Source organism: Schistocerca gregaria, chromosome 3 (genome assembly GCF_023897955.1).
Source record: "Schistocerca gregaria isolate iqSchGreg1 chromosome 3, iqSchGreg1.2, whole genome shotgun sequence".
NCBI classification, from domain to species: domain Eukaryota; kingdom Metazoa; phylum Arthropoda; class Insecta; order Orthoptera; family Acrididae; genus Schistocerca; species Schistocerca gregaria.
In genome coordinates, this window is record NC_064922.1 from 881,628,510 (window position 1) to 881,655,855 (window position 27,346).

A 27,346-nucleotide genomic window follows, 5' to 3' on the forward strand; every position below is an offset into this window, starting at 1 on the left:
ACCTGTGAAACCAGTCATGTGGTCTACAAGCTAAGCTTCAGTCACTGTGTTGGCATGACAACCAACAAGCTGTCTGTCAGCATGAATGGCTACCAACAAACTGTGGCCAAGAAACAAGTGGACCATGCTGTTACTGAACATGCTGCCAAACATGATTTCAATGAGTGCTTCACAGCCTGTGCCATATGAACCTTCCCACCAACACCAGCTTTTCTGAATTATGCAGATGGGAACTTTCCCTGCAATACATCCTATGCTCCCATAACCCTCCTGGCCTCAATGTTTGTTAGCCACTTTCCTCATCCTTCCAGCCCCTTCCCTTTTCCAGTTCCAGCACTACACAGCATCTTTCAACCAACACACTCAGTCTCTTTCTATTCTCTCCTTTTCTGCCACTCCCCCATCACCCCCTCCTCCTCATCTCTCTCTGCCCTTCCTCTAACCTGCAGCACTTCACTGTCCATCACACCCATCATATTATCCCTACCGCTCACTGCCCCAGCCTCCACCCATCCACCACCACTCCCATCATGCACTGGTGAAGCTGCTCACAGTGTTGTTTCAGTTGCCTGAGACTGCAGTCGTGTGTGTGTGTGTGTGTGTGTGTGTGTGTGTGTGTGTGTGTGTGTGTGTGTGTGTGTGTGTATTTTGTTGAAGGAGGCCTTAATGGCCAAAAGGTATAACTGTGTGAGTCTTTTTGTCATGCCTACACTTTGTGATCAAAAGCAGCCAGACACCTGGCTGGAAATGACATGTTCGTGGTGCACTCCATCAACAATGGTGGAATTCAGTATGGTATTGGCCCACCCACAGCCTTGATGACAGCTTCCACTCTACACCTACATCTACATCTACATGGTTACTATGCAATTCACACTTAAGTGTCTGGCACAGGGTTCATGGAACCATTTTCTTACTACTACTCTACCATTCCACTCTCGAATGGCACGTGAGAAAAAGGAACACCTAAATCTTCCCGTTCGAGCTCTGATTTCTCTTATTTTATTATGTTGATCATTTCTCCCTATGTAGGTGGGTGTCAACAAAATATTTACGCATTTGGAAGAGAAAATTGGTGACTGAAATTTTGCAAATAGATCTCACTGCAAAGAAAACAGCCTTTGTTTGAGTGACTGCCACCCCAACTCGCGTATCATATCAGTGACGCTCTCAGCCGTATTGCGTGAGAACACAAAACGAGCTGCCCTTCTTTGCACTTTTTCGATGTCCTCTGTCAATCCTACCTGGTGAGGATCCCACACGACACACCAATATTCCAGCAGAGGACGGACAAGTGGAATGTAGACTGTCTCTTTAGTGGGTTTGTCACATCTTCTAAGTGTTCTGCCAACAAAGCGCAGTCTTTGTTTCACCTTCCCCACAATATTATCTGTGTGGTCTTTCTAATTTAAGTTGCTCATAATTGTAATTCCTAGGTATTTAGTTGAAGTGACAGTCCTTAGATTTGTGTGATTTATCATATAACCAAAATTTACGGGATTTCTTTTAGTACCCATGTGGATGACCTCACACTCTTCTTTGTTTAGTGATAATTGCCACTTTTCGCACCATACAGAAATTCTCTCTAGATCATTTTGTAATTGGAATTGATTATCTGATGATTTACTAGATGGTAAATTACAGGGTCATCTGTGAACAGTCTAAGGGGGTTGCTCAGATTATCACCTAGATCATTTATGTAAATCAGGAACAGCAAGGGGCCTATGACACTATTTTGTGGAACGCCAGATGTCACTTGTGTTCTACTCAATGATTTATGGTCTATCACTACAAACTGTGACCTCTCTGAGAGGAAATCATGAATCGAGTCACACAACTGAGATGTTACTCCATATGCACGCAATTTGATTAATAGTCGCTTGTGAGGAATGGTATCAAAAGCCTTCTGGAAATCTAGGAATATGGAATCGATTTGAGATCCCTTGTCTACAGCACTCATTACCTCATGGGAATAAAGAGCCAGCTGTGTTGCACAAGAACAATATTTTCTGAATCCTTGTTGGTTACGTATCAATATTGAGGTCAGTGACGTGGGTCTGTAATTCAATGGGTTACTCCTATTTCCCTTCTTGAATATTTGTGTGACCTGTGCTACTTTCCAGTCTTTAGGAACAGACTTTTCGTCAAGTGAGCAGTTGTATATGATTGCTAAGAAAGGCGCTATTGTGTCTGCATACTCTGAGAGGAACCTGATTGGTATACCATCTGGACCGGAAGACTTGCCTTTCTTAAGTGATTTGCATTGTTTCGCAACACCTAAGATATCTACTTTGATGTCACTCATGCTAACAGCTGTTCTGGTTTCGAATTCTGGAATATGTCCTTCGTCTTCTTTCATGAAGGAATTATGGATAACTGTATTTAGTAACTTTGCTTTAGAGACACCATCATTGGTAACATTTCCATCGCTATCGTGCAGAGACTGTATTGACTGTTTTTTGCCACTGGTGTACTTTACATACAACTACAATTTCTTTGGGTTTTCTTCCATTTTTTGAGACAATATTTCATTGTGTAAACTACTAAAAGCATCTGGCATTGACGTCCACACTAAATTTCGAGCTTCTGTGAAACTTAGCCAGTCTTGGGGATTTTGCATTCTTCTGATTTTGGCATGCTTTTTTCATTGCTTCTGCAGCAGTGTTCTGACATGTTTTGTGTGCCCTGGTGGATCAGTCCTGCCTCTTGTTAACTTATGCAGTATGAATCTATCTATTGTTGTCGTCACTGTATCTTTAAATTAGAGCCATATCTGGTCTACACTTACATAATTAGCTTGGAAGGAATGGAGACTCTCTCTTAGGAAGGCATCAAGTGAATTTTCATCTGCTGTTTTAAATAGATATAGTTTGTCTTTATTTTTAGTGGTTTTCGTTGATATGTTTTGAGCCTTGCTACAATGACCTTGTGTTCTCTAATCCTTGTATCCGTCATGACGCTCTCTATTAGATCAGGATTATTTGCGGCTAAAAGATCATGTGTGTTTTTGAAACCATTTACAATTCGTGTGGGCTCATAAACTAAATGTTCAAAGTAATTCTCAGAGAAAGCATTAAGTACAATTTCAGAAGATGTTTTCTGTCTACCACCAGCTTTCAACATGTATTTCCGCCAACAAATCGAGGGTAGATTGAAGTCTCCTCTAGTATTACTAAGTCCCACCGGTGCTAAAAGTGTTGCTGGCTTATGCTCAATCAGGTTCTGGAAGGTTTCTTGGGGAATGACAGCCCATTCTTCATGGAATTCTGCACTGAGGAGAGGTATCAATGTCATTTAGTGAGACCTGGCACAAAGTTGGTGTTCCGAAACATCCCATATATTCTCAATAGGATTCAGGTCAGCACACTGTACCAGCTAGTCCATTACAGGAATGTTATTGTTATGTAACCACACTACCACAGGCCGTGCATTATGAACAGGTGCTCAATTGTGTTGAAAGATGCAATTGCCATCCCCGAACTGTTCTTCAACAGTGGGAAGCAAGGAGGTGCTTAAAACATCAGTATAGCCCTGTGGTGTCCCCCCTCAATGAAAAACATGACCACATCATAACACCACCATTTCTGAATTTTACTGTTGGCACTACACATGCTGGCTGATTACGTTCACTGGGGGTTTGCCATACCCGCACCCTGCCATAGGATCGCCACATTGTGTGCCATGATTCATCACTCCACACAATGTTTTTCCACAGTTCAATCATCCAATGTTTGCCCTCCTTACACCAACGGAGGTGTCATTTGGCATTTACTGGGATGACATGTGGCTTATGAGCAGTTGCTTAACCATGAAATCCAAGTTTCCTCACCTTCCGGTTAACTGTCATAGTACTTGCAATGCATCCTAATGCAGTCTGGAATTCCTGTTAGATGTTCTGGAGAGATGTCTGCCTATTACACACTATGACCCTCTTCAACTGTTGGCAGTCTCTGTCAGTCAACAGATGAGGTTTGCATATACACTTTTGTGCTATATGTGACCCTTCATGTTTCCACTTCAGTGGACCTAGGGATGTTTAGGCATGTGGAAATCTCATGTAGAGATGTATGACACAAGTGACATCCAATCACCTAACCACACTCGAAGTCCACGAGTTCCATAGTGTGTCCCATGTGCTCTCTCACAATGCCTAATGACTGCTGAGGTCACTGATATGGAGTACCTGGCAGTAGGTGGCAGAGCAATGCATCTAATATGAAAAACATATGTTTTTTGGTCTGTCCAGATACTTTTGATCACATAGTGTATCTGCGACTCAGCATCTCCACTATATGGTGAGTAGCAACCTTCTTTATCATAATAAAGAGTTAGGGTCAGTATTATCTTGCATTTCCATCATTTCTCCAGAATCCAAACTGATATTGCCAATGGTTGGCTTTCATCAGTCTTTCCACTCTTCTGTAAATAATTTGTGTTCTGCAACCATTACTTATGTTCACTACTAACACTGACAACTGCCACCATCTACTTTCTTTGGAACAGGAATTATTACATTATGCTTTAGGTCTGGTAGTGTTTCACCTGTCTCATTGAAGTGTGACATGACATTTTTAGAATAGTATGTCTTACTTCCAAGCTTTGGTGATAATGAGAAATGTTCATGGCCATTTAGTAGTAAGTGTTGGGAGATATTTTTATAAATGTGCAGATGGAAGAATGTCTTGAACCCATCACTTCTACAAGACGAGGCGGTGAGTGAGTATCTCAACCTGGTGTGTGGGGCCTTTTGTTGCTTAAAGTCAAGCTTTGGAGGTGTTTAGAACAACACAAGAAAAAGAGGAAAGGGCATGACTAGAATTGATGCTGTGAAAAAGGATGTCAAATTTGCTTATGGATAATATACTTGTTGTCTTGCTTTTGCAAAAGCTACATAGGTTTAAGGCAATCTGTCAACCCACTTAGTACATGAGATTGTGTTGTAAAAAGAGTACTGAATACAGAAAGTTGTGTCATTTGCATCATTCAGAGAGTTTGGAGGACAATTAACAATCTCTTTCAGCACCCATCAACACATAAGTCCTGTGAAGATTTGTGAAACACAGTTGGATGGAACTGACTAACAGATCCACCTTACCAAATAACAAGAAAAGGTGACAAAAAGAAACCTTATTAAATAAAGCTACTGCTACCAAATATAAGAAGGTTACAGATCAAACACTGGAAACGGAACACTGAAACTGTACCAAAAACTATCAACATTCCATTCCATTGTGATGGCCATGAAAGGACATGGACTAGCAGTGGTTCAAATCTTATTTGTCAGAAAGAAAGCACAGAGTTATTTTAAATTCAAATGGGGAAAAATCACTCTCAGATTGGAAAAAGATTTGCACAGGGGTCCCATTGGGCTCAATTTCAGGGCCTTATCCTTTTCTGCTGTACATAAATGATTTATCTTTAAACATTGATGATCACTCTGTTTTATTCATAGATGACACCTCGGTTTTAATTTAAAATGACAATTTCGAACAAATTCACGATACTGTGGAAAACATAATGGGAAACCTAGAATTATGGTTTCAGCAAAATGGATTAAAACTCAATGTCACAAAAAAACAATCAGTGCAGTTCAGTGTCAAAACATCATCAGCATCGCCCACAAAAATAGTGCACAGCAATCAGGAAATGACAGAAGCAAGTTATGTAATATTAAGGTACGTTTAAATCTTGACAAAAATTTAAATTGGAAGGCACATGTAGACTTCTTAGCAAACAAACTAAACAGCATTGCTTATGCAATGAATGTCTTGTCTGGTTCCACCCTTATGGCCACCAGGATGATAGTCTACCACAGCTACTTTGAGACTATAATTCGGTATGGAATAATTTTCTGGGGAAACTCTATGAACAGCCTGAGATTACTTACACTTCAAAAGAGAATAATAAGAAACATGTGTTTAGTCAAAAAACATCATGTTGCCCATTATTTAAAAAATTAAAAATATTAACTATTCCTTCTCTGTATATCTACAAATTTTTATTTTCATCTATAAGAATCAAAACTCACTTGACAATTTTCATTTCAACCACAATTACAGTATTCATCACAGAGACAGTTTCAAACTTTCCTCTCATAATTTAAAACTTCATGCTCAAACACCATTGTACACAGGGTTAAAAATTAACAATAAATTTAAAAACACAAATCTGTTAAATATGGAGTTTGACCCACTAAAAAACTTGTTATTTAATATACTAGTGGAAAAATGTTATTATTCGAATGCAGAATTCATGCAGGACAGTTTGGCAATTTGAAAAGAAAAGAAACAATAAAGATTATGTATTGTATAATAAAGTGTTTATCTATTGTAGAAATTGTATTGCAAGCTGCAAAATGACCATAAGTGTTGTATATGTTCTTGTTAAATTGTTCATGTGTAAAAATGTAGAAATGCTTGCTGAAATATGTTAATTATTATAAACTTATTTCTTAAAAGTAAACTGACGTGTCTCCAGTACAAAAATCTTTGATTTGTAACTGTACATTATGAGACGAATAAACTACATTCTATATTCATTCTACAAAGAAACAGATAATTAAAAGATTTTATGCAAGTGTTATTGGAATAATTTGGGAAAATTCATTGTTGCCAAGGATGAATGATACCAACAACATACATTTATAAGAAGGATAAAAATATGCAGTGTAGCATAATAAATCAAACTATATGAAGAAAAGTAACTTCAAATAACATTTAAAAGAAGTTGAGAAAACTGAATTAAAAAGGTAACTCTGAGATTTAACTTTGTTGTCCATAGCAACTCTGACAACAACAGTAGACATGACGATGTTCAAGTCAAATTAGTCATGGGAATATAAGAAGATTTCATCGTTTGAGTACGATGATTTCCTGTCTTGGGCTGCGGGGCTACAACTGACTCAGCAGTTCATGAGATCACTATAGCAGCTGACAATCGTCATGTCATCATGACAGCGGCTCATAGCTACACACTGACGGGGCACAGTTCAATGACACAATACACAAGCTATGTGTATGCTGATTGCTGGGATCATAGCACAGTGAACTGTTCTCATCGTCAGGTGAGCAGTTCTCAAACTAGAACTGAGATTTCATGCACTTTGTTGTGTTTAAACTAAGGTTCAATTGGCGTAGGGAGGTTAACATGAAGTGACAAGACAGAAATACTTTCAATTCTAAATATTTAGTTTGTTTACTATTATATGCCTGCGGTCACATTAAAAGTGGAAGAGAATGTAATGGCCTTATTTGTGAAGTTGGTGGAACTGATGACCGAAGTTAAAACCACTAAAACGAAATCAACGGAATATACTTCTATCATTGATACACAAGTTGTTCAGATTCCTCATTTAGAATCAATAATATCAAATTTGTCTAAGGAGTTACAGGCTGAAGTAAATAAACAGTGCGATCTAATAAGAAACAAAGAACATAATGGACTTAAGACGTTAAATAATAAAAATCTCTGATACATGGGGCAGGGTAGAGGTGTTAGATCAGAACAAGGAATTTATCAAAACCCATCAGTTTATTAGAACAGAGCAGAGAATTCAATGAAACACATCGGCTCATTTGGAAGAATGACTACTGAAAGTACAAGAAAAAGTAGATTCTGCCAACACTATGCCTAATTCTGTGGGCAATATACAAGTGGGAAGAATTGGAAAAGACCCATTAGAACACTGCAAGAGGTCAGATAGTGGTAACAATGGGACATGAGGTGATCAGTTAGGGTGGCTTCAGCTTGGAACACAAATGGATTTATAGCAACTTTCCTAAATTAAAGCCTGATGGGCAAGTATATACTACCTATTTTTGAAGGTATTCTTCAGATCATTATCTACGAAATGGGAGGACTTAAACAGAATAAATTTGACTCTCAGTTACTTAGTGAGTGATGCCACACAATGGGAAACTGTCCATTAGGAAAAATTTAAATCATGGGAGGGTTTTCAGAAAAAGCTTATACGAAAGTGCTGGTCGACAAGCAAACAGGGACATTAGAATTATTAAATCCAAAGTATTAAAGAAGTACATGGAGTAGTTAAAAGAAGTATACAGAGTGGCATCTCACTAGATCAAAATATTTAGCTATTCCAAAAGAAGAGACATCTCTTGTACAAGTATTAGTTCACAGACTGTCATATTATGTTAGGAAAGGGATCTGGTATTGGGGGTGGATGAATGTTGGTGATTTTTTAAACTTTTGTTGAAGGCCTGGACACTTTAAATAAGGAAAGAAGTTATTATACACAGTGGGAAAATTGAGTAAGTGACAATAATGAGTAACAGTTATCTAAACAAATTTGCAAAGAAAAAGGAAAATAACTTCTGTAGAGTTAACAGTAAAATTAGGAATAGAGGCTATCAAGGGGTGCATGGGGAAAAGAAAGTGCAATCCCAAGTATTTGTCCCAAATGCCTCAAATACTGTTGATGCTACTGTACTATTGAGACACACACAAGGGTAATTATCCTATTACAGTAAGAGAAAACGGGGAACATCCTGGAAAAGAGCCACAATCCAGGATGTGCTGACAGGATCATAGGTCCATATGGAGAGGAAATAATTGCTTTCACATGAACTATTCATAAAAAGGAATGGTTATTGACTGAAGATAAGGTGTCAGATGAAGAATAAACAAAATCTACAGAAGTAAGAAATGTATGGAGAAAGAAGGTAGATATTTACAATGACTTCAGGAGTGAGATATCTTAGTATCACAAGATTTCATGGAGTCAAGTAGAAATAAGAATTCTTGTCCCGTATTATCAGTAACTGGAGTCTATATTGTTGGAACAAGTGGAAATAAAGGAAGGATAATTAAAGAAGAAGCATGGTTACCTGTAGACATAAATAAGTTCAGGTGTATGCAAACTTTATTAGTGGTATCTAATGTAAAATAGCAAATACTACTAGGTACTGACTGATTAATAGTGTGTAAGAATAATTAGACTTTGACACTAAAGTACTGTACTGAGAAAATGGAGATTCTAATTACGGAGTACTATTTAACGTAAATAACCTGGCAAATATACAAAATATATTATTAGATAATGAACATTTAGTGGTACTACTCAGGTAGTGCGCAACAGGGGAATTAGTAATCGACTTTGATGAATTGAATGAACAGATATGGATTAAAGCTTACAAATGTAGCATTTTACCTGTGTGACAAAGGCATTATTTATACAGTATCACATTAAAGTACAGCAGCATCTTCCTTGATAAACCAGGAGTAACAGGTGAGCATGTCTGCCAATTTAAAATAACAAACAATGAATGATTCCCTTGTAAACTGTATCCCACTCCTTTAAGTTTAAAGCCTGCCGTACAATAAGAGGTAAATAAGATGGTGGAAATAGAATAATAGAAAGAAGTTTAAGTTTACATAACAATCCCTTATTAGTAATAAGGAAAGCTACAGAAGGGGTGCACTTGGTATTAAATACAAGGGCACATAATAAACACAAAGGAACAGTGAGAGTCAGACCCATCTGCACTCGAAAGTTGCTAGCTAAATTTGAACAGAGGAGATATATCACTTCAATGGATCTGACTGCCAGGAAATGACAGGTAACCCTGAATGTATATCAGAGGAATGTAATAAAGATAGGTGAAGAATTGTACAAGTATTAAATAGTTTTTGAACACTTAGAAAGAAGAAAAGACTTATTGAAAAGCACCTTAACATCAATTACAATATTGCTATGAGGTTTTTTTTTGTGTGTGTGTGCCCTCTTACATTCATGATCATCTTGTACTTGGGTAAATACTGCATAAAAGAATAAATTTTTATAGCAGTAGTAATAAACAAAAGGGTGTCAAGACATTAAAAAATGACAACAAAAAATAGTAATGAGTGTTCTGCAATATTTATCAGTCAGTATTAAAAACAAATGAGATTTTCTATAAACTGAATTTAATTTTGAATAGTCTTTAAGTAATGAAGAGTCAGAAAATTGACTGTTACAGCTGTATATATAGAAACTTTGCATACTCTGACTCTGTTATGTGTGTTAACTAATTTGCCAGGAACAATAGTTTGACAAATCGGACACAGAGATCACAGTAGGCACCCTACACCTGTTTATCAGCAATTCCCACACAAAGTTTGCAGTCAGCAGTTCCACATCACAAGCAGCCAGCACAATGGGCACCGAACAGTAGTTGAGCGCACACACCCTAATTTCTCGTATCCTGTCTTCATGGTGCTTATGAACAATGTATGTTGGAGGCAACAAGAATGCTGCTGTCAGCTTCAAATGACAGTTCTCTAAATTTTCTCAATAGTGTTCATAGAAAAGAATATTGCCTTTCCTCCAGGGATTACCAATTGAGTTGTCGAAGCATTTCCATAACACTTGCGTGTTGTTCGAACCTACAAGTAACAATTCTAGCAGCCCACCTCTAAATTGCTCTGATGTCCCCTTTTTATCCAACCTGGTATGAATCTCAAACACCAGGGCAGTACTCAAGAATAGGGTGCACTAGTGTCCTTCCTTTACAGATCAACCATAGTTTCCTAGAATTCTCCCAATAAATCAAAGTTGACCATTTGCCTTTGCTACCACAATACTCACATGATAGTTCCATTTCATATGGGTTTGTTTTTGTTTCTCATTCACATTAATTCACATTTTTATGCATTTAGACCTAGCTTCCATCCATCAAATGAAATAGAAATTTTGTCTAAGTCATCTTGTATCATCTCATATCCAGCAAACATCCACAGACTGCTGTCCACTCTGCCAGCCAAATGCTTTATGTATATAGAGAAAGACAGTGGTCCCATCACACTTCCCCAGGGCACTCCTGTTGTCTCTGATACACACTCGCTGTCGAGAACAGCATACTGGTTTCTATAACTTAAGATATGATAAGAAATAGAATATTAGAGGAATCTCTAATATTCTATTTCTTAATTTTAGATAAATAATTTAACTGACCACTTCTTTTTTCAAAATATTGTGTTATTTTCAAGTTTTTTTCAGAAAGCATGATCGCATTGACACCTCATTTGCTTTCCTATCATCTTATATTCTTGGAATGTTCTGAATTTAGTACTTGATTGAAAGGAAGCCTTATTGTCAGTTAAATATAGTACCAATGAAACTACTAATGCATAAAATAGCTTGGTCTTGAAGAGATAAACTTTTTTGCACTTTAGTCTCGTAGCAGCTGTTCACGAAATATTTTTATTTTTTCTCAAACTGTTAATGAAATTTTTCTTATATACCATGATTACTAGCCCCCACATGCAGGTCAATTTCATACCTTGTTTGTCCATGTCCCACACTTTGTTTGGCTCTGAAAATCTGGAATTAAGTTTTCCTAAATTTCTGTGTTTTGCTTTAAAGCCATTAAATATTTTTTGGCAAAACTCGAACTTTTGCTGGTCAATTTGATACTGTATTTGTACACTTCCCATTCTCTATTTGACTATGAAAATTCGGACATAAATTTTTCCTCACATCACTAGTTAAATGTTTCTTAATTGTCTGATTAAATTTAAACAAATAAATTCTATTTTGCAACAGTAGTCCTTGCAATGGTGAATTTGATAATCCATTTGTTTATTTTGCACTATTTGTTTGGCTATGAAACCACTGTGAAATTTATAGGGAATTTTGCTTTCACTCTGCTCAAACATCTGACCAAAAATTTATTTTGCTTATTGAAAAATTAAAAATATCTTTAGAGAAAAGAGATACACCTGGAAGGATATTAAGAACTCTGATGGCAAGCCAGTGCTAATCAAAGGAGGGAAGGCTGAAGTGTGGAAGGAATATATCGAGAGTCTAGAAGAAATCTATAGAATATATGGACAGGATATATAAGAAGGAAACAAACTTGAAGACATTATTACATAAAGAGAAGAAAAAGTACAAGATGTACAACTTTGCTTCCGCCGTTTTTTCCCCAACATTTAAAGCTTCAATGAAACAAATTGGTTACATGTGTATCATTCAAAGTATTTTCCATCGTTGGCCACTACTTTCTCAAATCTTTCAGGCAGTGTACGAATCCTGCGTCGAAAAAATTGATCATCTTTTAAAGTGATTCATGAATCGATCCAATATGTGACTTCTGCATGAGGTCAGAAGTGGTTGTCAGCCAGGCCATGCACGATTGATCTAAGATGTAGATAGTCAGAGGGAGCAAAGTCTGGATAATATGGCGGGTGGAGTAGGACTTCCCATTTTAACATATACAAGTATGTTTTGACCTTTTTTGCAATATGGGGTCAAGCGTTGCCATGCTGCAAAATCACTTTATTGTGCCTCTCGCTGTGTTGCGGCCGTTTGTCTTTTAATGCTCTGCTCAAATGCATTAATTGTGTTCGATAACGAGCACCTATGACTGTTTCACTGTTTCTCACAGTACACGATGCCGTCCTGGTCCCACCAAATGCAGGGCATGATCTCGGAGCTGTGAATATTCAGTTTGGCCGTTGACGTGGAATTTTTGCATTTAGGATTATCATAATGAACCCATTTTTTGTCCCCAGTTACAATGCGATGCAGAAATCCCTTCCGTTTTTGCCTCTGAAGCAACTGTTTACAAACACACAAACGCCGTTCAACATCTCTTGGTTTCAGCTCACAGGGGATGCAAGTTCCTTCTTTCTGAATCATGCCCATAGCCTTGAGACGTTTTGAAACGGATTGCTGTGTCACTCCTACTAATCATGCCGATTATTCTTGAGTTTGACGTGAGTCTTCACTCAGCAATGTCTCCAATTCTGCACCTTCGAAAACTTTCTCTCTTCCACCACTATGCTGGTCTACGATGTTAAAATCATCGTTCTTGAAGCATTGAAACCACTCATTACACGTTCTTTCACTAATAGTGTCCTTACCATATGTACTTGAGAGCAATCGATGAGACTCAGGCACTGTTTTCTTCATATTGAAACAAAACAGTAACACCTCCCGCAAATGACGAGCATTGGCTCGTAAACTGACATTTTCAAACGATGCCGACACAAATCGACTAATGTTTGAATGAGGTTATGTTGACTGAGGTCCAAGCTAACTGCCTGATGGCTGCGATCTGTTTCTTTCGACCGTTACTTATCATTGTCGCCACCTATCGGCAAATGTTGGAAGCAAAGTTGTACACCTTGTAAATGAAATGAGGAAACCAGGATGGGAGATATACTATAAAAAGAATTCAAAATTGAGAAACATTTGAGACCATTTTTATTGCTGCCATCATTATTTACAGTATTTTTTTTAAATTGATTACTTTTAGATAAATCATCTGTCTGCCAAATCCCCCCTATCCCGCCCCATCTGCCGCCAACCCCAATAGTCATGCATTGTTTTACAGGCTTGCATTTCAGCTTTAGTCATTCCTGCTTTTCTGTTTAGCATTTTGTGTCATGTCATTTGTTAGACATCTGTATTCCCTCAAAAGTATTGAGATTCTTGGGAGAGCCAGCCACAATGAAATTATTTTGCCTGGTATAAAAGGTATATGAAGCAGCAGGAAAACTAACTTCAGCTTCTAGAAGACTGTAATACCTACTATTTCATAGATAAAGGTGCTGACAGGAGTGAATACTACCAAACCATAAGATTAATGTCATGGCTGCACAATACTAGCACAAATTATTTATAGAAGAATGGAAGGGCTGGTAGAAGTAATCTTTGGAGATTATCAATCTGGATTCCAGAGAAATGAAGGGTCACCTGAAGCAATACTTACTTTAGCAAATACATTTACAAAAGGCAAACCTGCCTTTAGAGAATTTGTGGATCTAGAAAGAGTGTCTGACAATGTCAAATGTAATACACTCTTTGAAATTCTGAAGGTAGAATGGATCAATTATAGGAAGTGAAAGACTGTTCGCAATTTGTATGAATACCAACTGCAAGAACTGAATGATGAGGAAAACAAGCAGTTTTCGAGATGGGGATGAGACAATGTTATAGCCAATCTCAGATGATATTCAATCTGTACGTACACTGAATGACCAGTAAGGAAAACCAAGAAGAAATATTCTCCATACACATAAACGATCTGACAGACCGGGTGAGCAGTAACCAGCAGCCATTTGCTGATTATGCTGTGGCATGCAAAAAGGTGCCATTGAGTGACTGTAGGAGGATATAAAATGGCTTGGGCAAAATTTCTAGTTGCTCTGATGAATGCAGCTTGCTCTAAATGTAGAAAAATGTAAGTTAATGTAGATGTGTAGGAAAAACAATCCCATAAAGTTGAAATACAGAATTAGTAGTGTGCTGCTTGACACAGTCCAAATGATTAAATATCAAATCATAACATTGCAGAGTGATATGAAATGGAGCAAGCACAGACGGTCATTAGTAGGGATAGTGAACTGTTGACTTTGGTTTATTGGGAGAATTTTAGGAAACTGTGGTTCACCTGCTAAGGAGACCGTGTATAGAACATTAGTGCATACCCATTCCTGAATACTATCCAAGTGTTTGCGATTCCAGCAGGTTTGATTGAAGAAAAACTTAGAAGAAATTCAGAGGCAGGCTGTTAGATTTGTTACTGGTTGGTTTGATCAACATGTGTGTATTATAGGGATGCATCGAAAACTCAAGTGGGAATCCCTGGAGAAAAGACAATGTTCTTTTCGCAGACCACTATTAAGAAAATTTAGAGAACATGCATTTGAAACTGACAGCAGAACAATTCTACTGCTGCTTAAGTACATTTTGTATAGGGACCACAAAGATAAGATAAGAGAAATTAGGGTTCATATAGGCGCATATAGATGGTCATTTTTCCCTTGCCCTACACTGATGTGGTGAAAGTCACGGGATGATGATATGCTGATAGAGGTAGTATTGCAGTCACAAGATATAAAAGGAGCTGTCATCTGTACTCAGGTGACACATGAGAAAAGGTTTCCAATGTGATTAAGGCTGCACAATGGGAATTGACAGACTTTGAATGTGGAATGGTAAATGGAGACAGATGCATGGGACATTCCATTTTGAAAATCATAAGGGAATTCAATATTCCCACATCTACAGTGTCAAGAGTATACTGAGAATACCAAATTTCAGGCTTTACCTCTCACCACAGACAACACTGTGGATGACAGCCTTCACTTAACGACTGAGAGCAACACCATTTGTGTAGAGTTGTCAGTGCTAACAGACAAGAAACAATGTGTTAAATAATGGCAGAAATCAATGCAGGATATACAATGAATATTTCCATTAGGACAGTGCACCAAAATTTGGTATTAATGGGATTTGGCAGACGATGACTCACATAAATACCTTTGCTAACAGCACGGCATCACCTGCACTGTCCCCCTAGGCCTGGGACAGTATCGGTTGGACTCTATCTCTAGGCAACTGGAAAACTGTGGCCTGGTCAGATGAGTCCTGATTTCAGTTGGTAAGAGCTCGTGGTAGGTTTCAAGGGTGGCGCAGTCCCCAGGAAGTCACGGGCTCAGGTTGTCAAAAAGGCAATGTGCAAGCTATTGGTGGCTCCATAATGGTATGGACCGTGTTTTCATGGAATGGACTGGATCCTCTGGTCCAACTGAACCAGTCACTGTCTGAAAATGGTTATGTTTGGCTACTTCAAGACCATTTGCAGCCATTCATGAACTTCACGTTCACAAACAAGGATGGGATTTTTATGGACAACAATGTGCCACGTCACCAGGCCACAATAGTTCATGACTGGTTTGAAGAAAAATCTGGACAGTTTAAGTGAATAATTTGCCCAAATAGATCACCCAGCATGAATCCTATCAAATATTTATATGATATAAATGAGAGATCAATTCATGCACAAAATCCTGCACCAGCAACAGTTCCGCAATTATGGACTGCTATAGAGGTAGCAAGGGTCAGTATTGCTGCATGGGACTTCCACCACTTGTTGAGTCCATGCCATGACAGTCTGCTGGGCAAAAGGAGATCTGACACAATATTTTGTCACTTTGTTATATTTACAAGTGGAACAGGAAAGGAAATGACCAACAGTGGTACAAGGGCCCTACCACTACGTACCATACAGTGGCTTGCAGAGTATGTATGTACATGTATATGAGGTGGAGAAAAATTGTGTCACGAAATTTTAACCCTGGATAGCTGATGACAATAGGAATCACAATTACTAATGTTGGGTATGTCAACAACACACCATTTTTAAACTAGAACGTGTTCTGATTTGCCGTGGAATTGCCCTGTTGCCATTAGGCCGTTAACGGGCAGCACTATGGTTGTCAGTTCACACATACAAATGTCTCTCACCCCATCACTGCTCCAACACGATACCCACACATGTCATATAGGTCTTGCTGTTCTTCTCCACCTCACATCAGAGGCATTCACACCTAAGCTTTGTTTCAGAGCACACACACATCACCTGCAACAAGATATGGTTTTTGTTTATGGACTAGTTGACAGTTACGCAGATGAAGCTTGATGGTTGTATGAAGAATGGTACCCGCCAAGACGCTACCCACATCTGGAAACATTTACAGCAGTTCACCCTGTGACGTGGCAAAAGAGGCTCATTAGCAGAATATAGTGATGCTGGAAGACATCGAACAGAATGGGAAGTTACGTTTGAAGAGACTGTTCTTGTGTGCTTTGAGGAAACAAAGTTTCGTTTGAAGAGACTGTTCTTGTGTGCTTTGAGGAAACAAAGTTTTGTTTGAAGAGACTGTTCTTGTGTGCTTTGAGGAAACACCTACAACAGGTACTCAAGTGGTTGGACATGACATGGGGGTCACTCATCGGTCAGTCTGGGAGGTTTTGAGGGATGATGACCAGCATCCTTTTAGCTTCCACCCTGCCGAGACCTAAATCTTGTTGCAGAATATGTACACAGGCTAGGGTTTTTCCGGTAGTTTCTGCGACATGTTGCACGAGATCCCGATTTCCCCACTACTGTGTTGTTTATTGACAAGTGCACCTTCCACGGGGATGTCCTTTACAACATTTGAAACATTCATTTCTGGGAAAGGGAAAATCCTCATGTGACATACACCAGGACCCATTTTTGCTCAACATTTGGGCAGGCATTGTGGGTGACCATCTGATTGGGTTGGCCCATCTATGTCCTCAAGTTACCGGTGAAAATTACATTCACTTCTTGCAAGGAAATCTACCCAGCCTGCTGAAAGATGTTCCCCTGGACATACGGCTACACATTTGCTGCATGATGGAGCACTCACACATAATAGCCATGCTGTGTGCAGATATTTAAATTAACTCTTTGACAGCCAGGTAACTGGCAGACGTGGTTGCAGGACATGGCCCCCATGATCATCAGACCTCACGCAACCAGACTTTTTCCTATGGGATTCTTCAAGGTTCTAGTGAACCCACTAGGATGCAAACCACCTAGAAACAAAGAAGAATTGATGGAGCACATTCAACAAGCTGCCGATCATGTAAGGGCAGTGCCAGGAATAATTTGAAAGAGCTCAGCAAAAGGCCATGCAACATTACCAAACTCGTGTCAGTCGATCACCAGTTCGAGCACCTGCTTTAAGTAAACATTATCCTAGCTACAAAAGGCCCCTCTCAGGGTTGACACAATTTGTTCACAAGCTTTCTGTACGCGAACTAACAGCTGTTGATGGGTTTGTTCCCAGTATTTCTTATAACAATACTACAATAGATGTGTCAAGGACCCCGGAAGATTCGCTCCAGGCCCTCCAGTGTGGAAGGCTAGCATGCTACCACTGAGCATGCGGGCTGCCTTGGATACATTACGATCTCTGGCAGGCAAAGCATTCATGGTCATGCATTGTCTAGAGCATCCGGCAAAAGGGCAATCAGAGTGCGTGGTGCCAAGTTTCCATAGTTTAAAAATAGTGCATTGTTGACCTACACAACATTAGTAATTTTAGTTCTTACTGGCATTAACTATCCAGGGTTAAAATTTTGTGACACAATTTTTCTCCACCATGTATAGATGAAGTATAGAAAACAGAATTAAAGTTCAAGGCAAAAAATTTATAATTTGAGGTTGACTGATGACACTGTACTTCCATCAAAGACAGCAACAGACTTGCAAAATCAGTTGAATCAAAGAGATACTGTTTTGAAAAGAGGTTTACAAAAAGATACCAAGGGTAATGGAATCTGCTGTTAGGTAGTTCTCATGGTAGAGGTGTACGCCAGCAGTTGCAGGAAGTTTTGGGGAGTGAGTACCAGGTCACCAGAATTGTGAAGCCTAATGCAGGATTGGCTCAGGTGACTGTTAACATAGGGGGTTATGTAGGGATTTTACTAAAGAGGATCAGATAGTGATTGTGGGTGGGGCTGGTAATAGTATTGATAGGGGATGAGGAGTATGACATGACCTGGAAAAGATAGCCACTCACACTGGCAACATGAATGTGCATTTCGTGGAGCTGTTTCAGCGTCACGATCGGCCTCATCTTAATACAGCCGTCAGGCATAATAATATGAGACTTGGGGGTGCGGTGATGACAGAAGGCATGAGTCACATTTCAGTGGTGTCGGTGGAGTCTATCAGCAGGACGGGTTTCACTAGACATGGCCTGCACCTCAAAAGGTATGGAAAAGGGAGGTTTGGAAAGCTTATAGTGACAGCATAGGTGGGGGAAAATTCCGGTAGTTGTGGGTGTTAGAGCTGTACCTTTTTTAGATTGACGTCAGCTGATAGGTATTCCTGCTTAAGGGAAGTCTCTCTAACAAAGAAACCACTTTTGACAAAGCTTAGGTATCCGATTAATGAGGGAATTAGTATATTTCATAAAAATATACAGGGTATTAGAGATAAAGTCAGTGAATTGCTTATAGATGTTCACTCTGAAATTATTGGTATATCTGAACACTTCTTAAATAAGGAGATAATTCAGAGGCTTCCTTTACCAGGATACAGGTTGGCTGGCAGCTTTTCTAGGAGCTCTTTGCGGTGTGGGGGAGTAGCTATGTATGTGAAAAACGGTATCCCATTTGAGTCAATTGATGTTTCAAAGTACTGCACTGAAATGGTGTTTGAATGTTGTGCAGGTGTGGTTAAATTTAGTGGAGCTAAACTTCTAACTGTTGTTATTTATAGATCCCCAGACTCTGATTTCACAACATTTTTGCTAAAGCTAGAGGAGGTTCTTGGTTCACTTTATAGGAAATACAAAAGTTAGTTATATGTGGTGACTTCAAAATTAATTGTATAAATGATGGTGCAAGGAAAAGGATGCTGGTAGAACTCCTTAATTCATATAATCTTATGCAAACCGTATTCTTTCCAACGAGAGTGCAGGGGAACAGTAGAACAACCATAGACAATATTTTTGTTCATTCCTCATTACTAGAAGGGCATTCTGTTAGCAAAGAGGTGAATGGCCTTTCAGATCATGATGCACAAATTTTAACTCTAAAAGATTTTTGTGCTGCATCACATGTTAAATATAGTCATCAGCTGTTTAGGAAAGCAGATTCAGTTGCTGTAGACACATTTGTAAACCTCATCAAGGAACAAGAGTGGCAAGATGTTTATAGCACTGATACAGTAGACAATAAATATAATGCTTTTCTCAAGACTTTTCTCATGCTCTTTGAAAGTTGCTTTCCGTTAGAACGTTCAAAACAGGGTACTAGCACAAACAGGCAGCCTGGGTGGCTGACTAGAGGGATAAGAATATCTTGTAGAACAAAGTGGCCATTACATCAATATGTTAGAAACAGTCAGAATCTAAATGCAGCAGCCCATTACAAACAGTATTGTAAGGTGCTTAAAAAAGTTATTAGGAAGGCAAAAAGTATGTGGTATGCAGATAGAATAGCTAAGTCTCAGGATAAAATTAAAACCATATGGTCAGTCATAAAGGAAGTGGCTGGTCTGCAGAGACAGGTAGAGGATATAGAATTAGTGCATAGTGGGAATGTCTGTGTTACTGATAAGTCGCATATATGTACAGTATTTAATAATCACTTTCTGAATATAGCAGGTGAACTAAATAGAAACCTAGTCCCAACAGGGAATCATATAGCACTCTTAGAAAAAAGTGTTCCGAGACTGTTTCCTGAAATGCTCCTCCATGATACTGACAAGAGGGAGATTGAGTTAATAATTAAATCACTAAAGACCAAGAACTCTCATGGATGTGACAGGGTATCTAGCAGAATACTGAAGTATTGTTCCATGTATGTTAGCCCAGTACTTAGCCATATCTGTAACTTTTTCTTTAGGAGTGGTAGGTTTCCTGACAGATTAAAGTACTCGGTAGTGAAGCCACTTTATAAAAAGGTAGACAGGGATAATATTGACAATTATAGACCTATTTCTATGCCATCAGTGTTTGCTAAAGTTATCGAGAAGGTTGTATATACAAGGTTACTGGAGCATTTAAATTCACATACTTTGCTGTCAAAAGTACAGTTTGGTTTTAGAAATGGCTTAACAACTGAAAATGCTATATTCTCTTTTCTCTGTGAGGTTTTGGACGGATTAAATAAAAGGTTGCGAACGTTAGGTGTTTTCTTTGATTTAACGAAGGCTTTTGACGGTGTTGACCACAAAATATTACTGCAGAAGTTGGACCATTATGGAGTAAGGGGAGTAGCTTACAATTGGTTCGCCTCTTACTTTAAGAACAGAGAGCAGAAGGTAATTCTCCGCAATATTGAGAGTGGTAGTGATGTTCAGTCCCAATGGGGCACCGTTAAGTGGGGCATTCCCCAAGGGTCGGTGCTGAGGCCACTGCTGTTTCTTATTTATATAAATGATATGCCTTCCAGTATTACAGGCGATTCAAAAATATTTCTGTTTGCTGATGACACCAGCTTGGTAGTGAAGGATCTTGTGTGTAATATTGAAACATTATCAAATAATGTAGTTCATTAAATAAGTTCGTGACTTGTGGAAATTAATTTGATGCTAAATCACAGTAAGACTCAGTTTTTACAGTTTCTAATTCACAATTCAACAAGAACTGATATTTTAATCAGACAGAATGGGCATATTATAAGCGAGACAGAACAGTTCAAGTTCCTAGGCGTTCGGATAGATAGGAAGCTGTTGAGGAAAGCCCATGTTCAGGATCTCGTTCAGAAACTAAATGCCGCTTTATTTACCATTAGAACAGTATCTGAAATAAGTGACATTTCAACACGAAAAGTAGTCGTTCGAGCTACGTGTGGTGTAAGTTCGAAAACCTCTTGTTGACCCCTATTCAATAGTCTGGGAATTTTGACATTGCCCTCACAGTATATATTTTCTTTAATGTCGTTTGTTATTAGCAATATTAACTTATTACCAAGAGTTAGCAGCTTTCACTCAGTTAATACTAGGCAGAAATCAAATCTGCATGTGGAATGCACTTCCTTGACTCTTGTGCAGAAAGGAGTGCAGTATTCTGCTGCATCCATTTTCAATAAGCTACCACAAGAACTCAAAAATCTTAGCAGTAGCCCAAACACTTTTAAGTCTAAACTAAATAGTTTCCTCATGGCTCACTCCTTCTATTCTGTCAAGGAGCTCCTGGAAGAGCTAAAAAATTAAGCAAATTCCAGTGTTACATTCTTGATTTTCTTTATTTAAACTAAAGACTTGTTGCCTGAATATGTTTCTTATATTTCATTTTATCTGTTTGTACAATCGTGTTATAATTTCATGTATTGACTCGTTCCATGACCATGGAGACTTCTCCTTAATGTGGTCCCAGGGAACAATAAAAATAAATAAATAAAAATCAAATCAGATGATTCTGATGGAATTAGACTAGGAAATTAAGACATGAGAAATAGTACTTTAGATCTGCTATCTGGGCATCAAAATAACTGGTGATGGCAGAAGTACAAATCATATAAAGTAAAAACTGGCAACAACAAAAAATGCATTTCTAAGAAAGAGAAATTTGTTAACACTGAATTTAGCTGTTTGTAAATCTTTGCAGTAGGCGTTTATCTGGAGTGAGACCTTGTGTGAAGTAAAACTTGGTTGACAAACTGTTCAAATGAGAAGATTACGAAAACTTTTGAAATGTGGTGCTACAGAAAAATGCTGAAAACTAGATGAGTAAATCAAGTAAGTAACGAAGAAGTAGTAAACTGATTTGAGAAGAAAATTAATTTATGGCATAACTTCACAAAAGAAATTACTGGTTGATAGGACACATCCTGTAGAAGAGGCTCATACAGGATAGTCATTGACTGTGGATAGTGTACTACAGACACAGTCCCTCTGACTGTTCAGAGATGTCACTAAACCCACCCAAAGATGTAAACAACCATGCATGAGTAGTGCCTATTAGACAGAAGGGGTCCAACAGCCAATCAGTTCCAGTCATTCTGCCAGGAAGGAGGTATACAGCTCGTGTTGTGTGTAGTTCAGCCATGCCTAGACGGTCAATACCATGGTTCGATTATGTCTGCATTGTTACTTTGTGCCAGGAAGGACTCTCAACAAGGGAAATGGCCAGGTGTCTTGGAGTGAACCAAAGTGATGTTGTTCAGACATGGAGGAGATACAGAGAGACAGGAACTGTTGATAACATGCCTTTCTGAGGCCGCTCAAGGGCTACTACTGCAGTAGATGACCACGATCTATGGATTATCACTCGGAGGAACCCTGACAACAATGTCTCCATGTTGAATAATGCTTTTCCTGCAGCCACAGGACATCTTGTTATGACTCTAACTGCGCACAGAAGGCTGCAGGATGAGCAACTTCACTCCCAATGTCCATGGTGAGGGGCATCTTTGCAACAATGACACCATGCAGTGCTGTACAGATAGGCCCAACAACATGCCAAACGGACCGCTGAGGATTGGCATCAGTGTCACATATGCCTTCAACAAGACAATCGTCAGAGACATGTATGGAGGCAACCTAGGCAGGCTGAATGCCTTAGACACACGGTCCAGTGAGTGCTGCAAGGTGGAGGTTCCCTGCCGGTTTTGGGGTGGCATTATGTGGAGCCAATGTACGCCGCTGGTGGTCATGGGAGGCGCTGTAATAGGTGTACGATACGTGAATGCCATCCTATAACATTAAGTGCAACCCTATCGGAAGCACATTGGCAAGGCATTCATCTTCATGGACGACAATTTGCACTGTTTATGGACAATGTGACCCACAAACCCCTCTGAGGGATCTATGCCGAATCGCCATTGAGGAGTTGAACAATCTGGACCAACAGGGCCTTGATGAACTTGTGGATAGTATGCCATGATGAATACAGACATTCATCAATGCAAGAGGATGTGCTACTGGGAATTAGAGGTACCAGTGCATACAGTAATCTTGACTACCACCTCTGAAGGTTTCACTGTATGGTGGTACAACATGCAATGTGTGGTTTTGATGAGCAATAAAAAGGGCAGAAATGATGTTTACATTGATCTCTATTCCAGTTTTCTGTATAAGTTCTAGAACTGTCAGAACCGAGATGATGCATAGCTTTTTTTTTATGTGTGTAACATTTACACACCCACACACACACACCCACACACACACACACACACACACACACACACACACACAGAGAGAGAGAGAGAGAGAGAGAGAGAGAGAGAGAGAGAGAGAGAGAGAGAGAGAGATACTCAAATGTATCCAGTCACTGGTGACCTTCAGCATGGCAGTACTAAGATATGATAAAGCTGTGTGCATGTAAATGCTTTCTTCCATTTTTCTCAACCCTAAGAGAATGTATTTTTCATGAAGATAAGCAGTCTATCATCCTTTATATAAGCTTGTTCGCACCTCAGCACCTCTTCTATTTGGTAAATACTGTACAAAAATGAATGAACTAAATGCTGATAATTTAGAGGATATACTACAAATATCAGAAGTTTTTTTCTATATTAACACTCATCAGTACCTCATTTGTCTGTGTCCTTAATGCATGCAGTCTTCCCTCCAGTTCCAACATCTCTGTTTCAGAAGATGCCAATAGTTCTCTAACCTGATGCTCATCTCCATTTTGTTCACTCATTTGTCCATGTAATATTTCCAGTTCTCTTTCTCTTATTGTGTATTCTTCCAGCATTTTATTATATTCTTCTTTAACATATGACAGGCGTTCCTCAGTAGCAACCTGTAGGCAAGATTTTTTAGAGTTAGGGTCTTGGCACGTGGTTGAAATGCAGTGCTGCAATTCTCAAGAAACATGCTAAATATTTCTTTAGATCAAGCTTAAAGTATTTTATATGAACATTGGACAATATTCACTCAGATTAGTAAACGTATAAGTGATATTTATATATATAGTGGAAGGGGAAAGATATTAAATAACTGAGGTATTGAGCAGCCAATAGGCTCATGTGTGTATTGACCACACAATGCATTAGCGATTTGGTAAGTACTTTACTCATTACATTGTTATTCCTCCACCCACCACTTTTGATTATCGTAATTATGAGTGACTTGTTCCTAATAGTACCTGGCCTTTTATATAGTCACTCCTGTAATTAGATATACATATGTCTAAGTATTTATATAATAGAGGGAAACATTCCACTTGGGAAAAATATATCTAAAACCAAAGATGATGTGACTTACCCAACGAAAGTGCTGGCAGATCAATAGACACGCAAACAAACACAAACACACACACAAAATTCAAGCTTTTGCAACCAACGGTATGTGTATGTGTATGTGCGGATGGATATGTATGTGTGTGCGAGTGTATACCTGTCCTTTTTTCCCCCTAAGGTAAGTCTTTCCGCTCCCGGGATTGGAATGACTCCTTACCCTCTCCCTTAAAACCCACATCCTTTTGTCTTTCCCTCTCCTTCCCTCTTTCCTGACGAAGCAACCGTTGGTTGCGAAAGCTTGAATTTTGTGTTTGTTTGTGTGTCTATCGACCTGTCAGCGCTTTTGTTGGGTAAATCACATCATCTTTGTTTTTAGATATGTCTAAGTATTTATGAATATATCTGAATGAGAAAGTGTAAATGCAGTTAGTAGATGACAAATAGGATGAGGTTACACATTATGACAAATGGGATGCGGTTACACATTAATGTTTGGTGTCAGCATCTTGTAGAGTGCATTGGACAATGTGATGTACAAGACATTATTTATTTATTTACTTTGTTATTATGGTTTGTTTGTTTACTGTTGTCTGGCTCATGGCACACAGCAACGTGTTCATTAGAGTCTAATCACAAATAAATAAACACTCATACCCAATGTATCGACATAAATTAATAACGAATGAGGGGCTTACAAAAACAGTCTTAAAAGGGTACATGAAAGGAAAGAGGAGGTGAGGAAGCCAGACATTCCTGATCATGGATGATGTGATGGATGGCAGTACATACACCAGAATTAAGAAGGGTGCAATGAGTCACATGAAACAGATGCAAAGAACCTGCAAATACAGCAGGAAACTGATGATGATGATGATGACCAAATGTATTACATGATTAAGTTTTATCAGTCATAGAAGACAGTTGTAATAATAAAATGAAAAAATACATCATGTATATGTACACAAAAATACATTCACTGCCAGGTTTTCTTGCTGTAAAATGAAATCAAGCATCACAAGGCTGTACCCAATTTCAAGATGTGTCACTCTATTTTGCATAATTTCTGATACGAGTTATAACTCATTAGTGTGTTTCATTGACAACGCCTTCCCATTTCCAGCCACTAATCTGATCACTGATTCATGACTCTAAACTGCAAAACCAAGATCACTCTATGTATGAGGAACTTCTCTATTTTTGTCTGAGCAGGTACTTCCTCTTGCAAAGTTGCTGTAAGCAGTCCCGTGCTGAAGATGCACATCATTCCTCAAAATGATTTGACATATGCGAACATCTTTATATTTGATACCTTATTTTCCAACTTCTTAGTTGCAAGACACCAAAGCTGTGATGTCCAGTACTACAGTGGCTAGGCCAGCATGATTACTCGTGCTCCAATGCCTTCTATGGAGTGATTGCTCACAGTTAAACTTGGTGGTCAGACATTATTATGTAGCACAGGGGAACTGTAAGCAATGTGTTGTCTTCAAAGGTCTACCCACCGTTAGGTTATATATACACTTAAAGCGTAGTGCCTAAAGTTGGCAGTAGCTTTTTTAAATCAATGAAAAGTGGCATGATGACGGGATTAGGAACTTCAAAGTGAAAGATAGACACACAAGCATCAATTTACAATGCATCAGTGCAGGACACATATATATTTATAGTATGTGATGGTATATCAGGTGCTAAGTGTGCTTCAAAGCTCTGACCACAATGAAAAAATTCAAAGTACAAAGAAATTACAATATCTTCAATGTAAAAGATTCTGGACACTTACAAAATGAAGCAAGAGAAGGGGCGATACAAAAAGTAAAGAAAGTACTGGCAAAAAATGTGACTGAAGTAAATATTCATATGGGGAGCAGAGAAATTACTGTCCAAATGATTTTCTCCTACTTTTTAACCATGAATGTGTATTTTTGTTTTCAGTATGAACACTCAACAAATACATCTGCAATTCAAGCAAATTAACATTGATTTTTAAATTGCCAAAGCAGTGCATGAAAGATAAACTCACCAATACTAATTTACATCATAGCAATGCAGGACACTTATATATTTATGGTTTGTGATGGTGTATAAGGCGCTTAGTATGCTTCAAAATTCTGTGCATGATGAAACAAATTCAGTTTACAAAGACATTACAATACCTTCCATGTAAAAGATAATGGACACGTAGAAAGTAAACTCAGAGAAGTGGAGCTGCAAAAATTAAGAAATGTACTATTAAGCAATGTGACTGAAGTAAATATTCATACTATAGAACAAGGAAATTAATGTCTGAATAATTTCCTCCTACATTTCCAACCATGGTACCTATTTTTGTTTTCAGTATGAACACTCAAAAAATGCGTCTCCAATCTGAGCAAGTTACCACATTGATTTTGAAATTGCCAAAGCAGTGTGCAATTTCAGTGAAGGAGAATTTACAAAGATGTGATTAGTACTTTACCTTTATTTTATTTATTTATTCATCCAAAACATCTTTACAGATTGTAGGAGACAGAACAACACAAAACCAAAGAGTAACACATCACAGTAAAAATACAGTGTTATTTCAGCAGATACATAAATTTTAGCTTTATCCACAAAAACGCTTTCACTACTAGCAGTAGCTACACTGTCTTGTTTAAAGTCTCTCTTATCTCAAATTTTCTAAAAAAATCTGCCACTGAATAGAAGCAGTGTTCTAAGAATGCCCTTAGGGTTAATTGTGTTTTATTCATCCTACGGTGTACCTTGCAATGGATTAGGTTTGCGTACAGGAGACATGTCAAAAATTTATAATACTACTACAATTATTTTTACATTAATAAATAACAGCACTATGATAAATAATAACACTACAAGGATATTTCTTGGAATATGTAACAGATTGTA

The 27,346-nt window shown here is 38.4% G+C and overlaps 1 protein-coding gene across 4 annotated transcripts in view; it reads right to left on the minus strand.

The window, feature by feature from the left end:
• Positions 1-27,346, minus strand: part of LOC126355033 (putative leucine-rich repeat-containing protein DDB_G0290503) — a 512,513-nt gene that overhangs the window by 151,689 nt on the left and 333,478 nt on the right. For all 4 annotated transcript variants that reach the window (XM_050005182.1, XM_050005180.1, XM_050005181.1 and 1 more), the window contains one exon: positions 23,809-24,024. In XM_050005182.1, the coding sequence (XP_049861139.1) occupies positions 23,809-24,024 (216 nt within the window). The remainder of the gene's footprint in view (positions 1-23,808; positions 24,025-27,346) is intronic.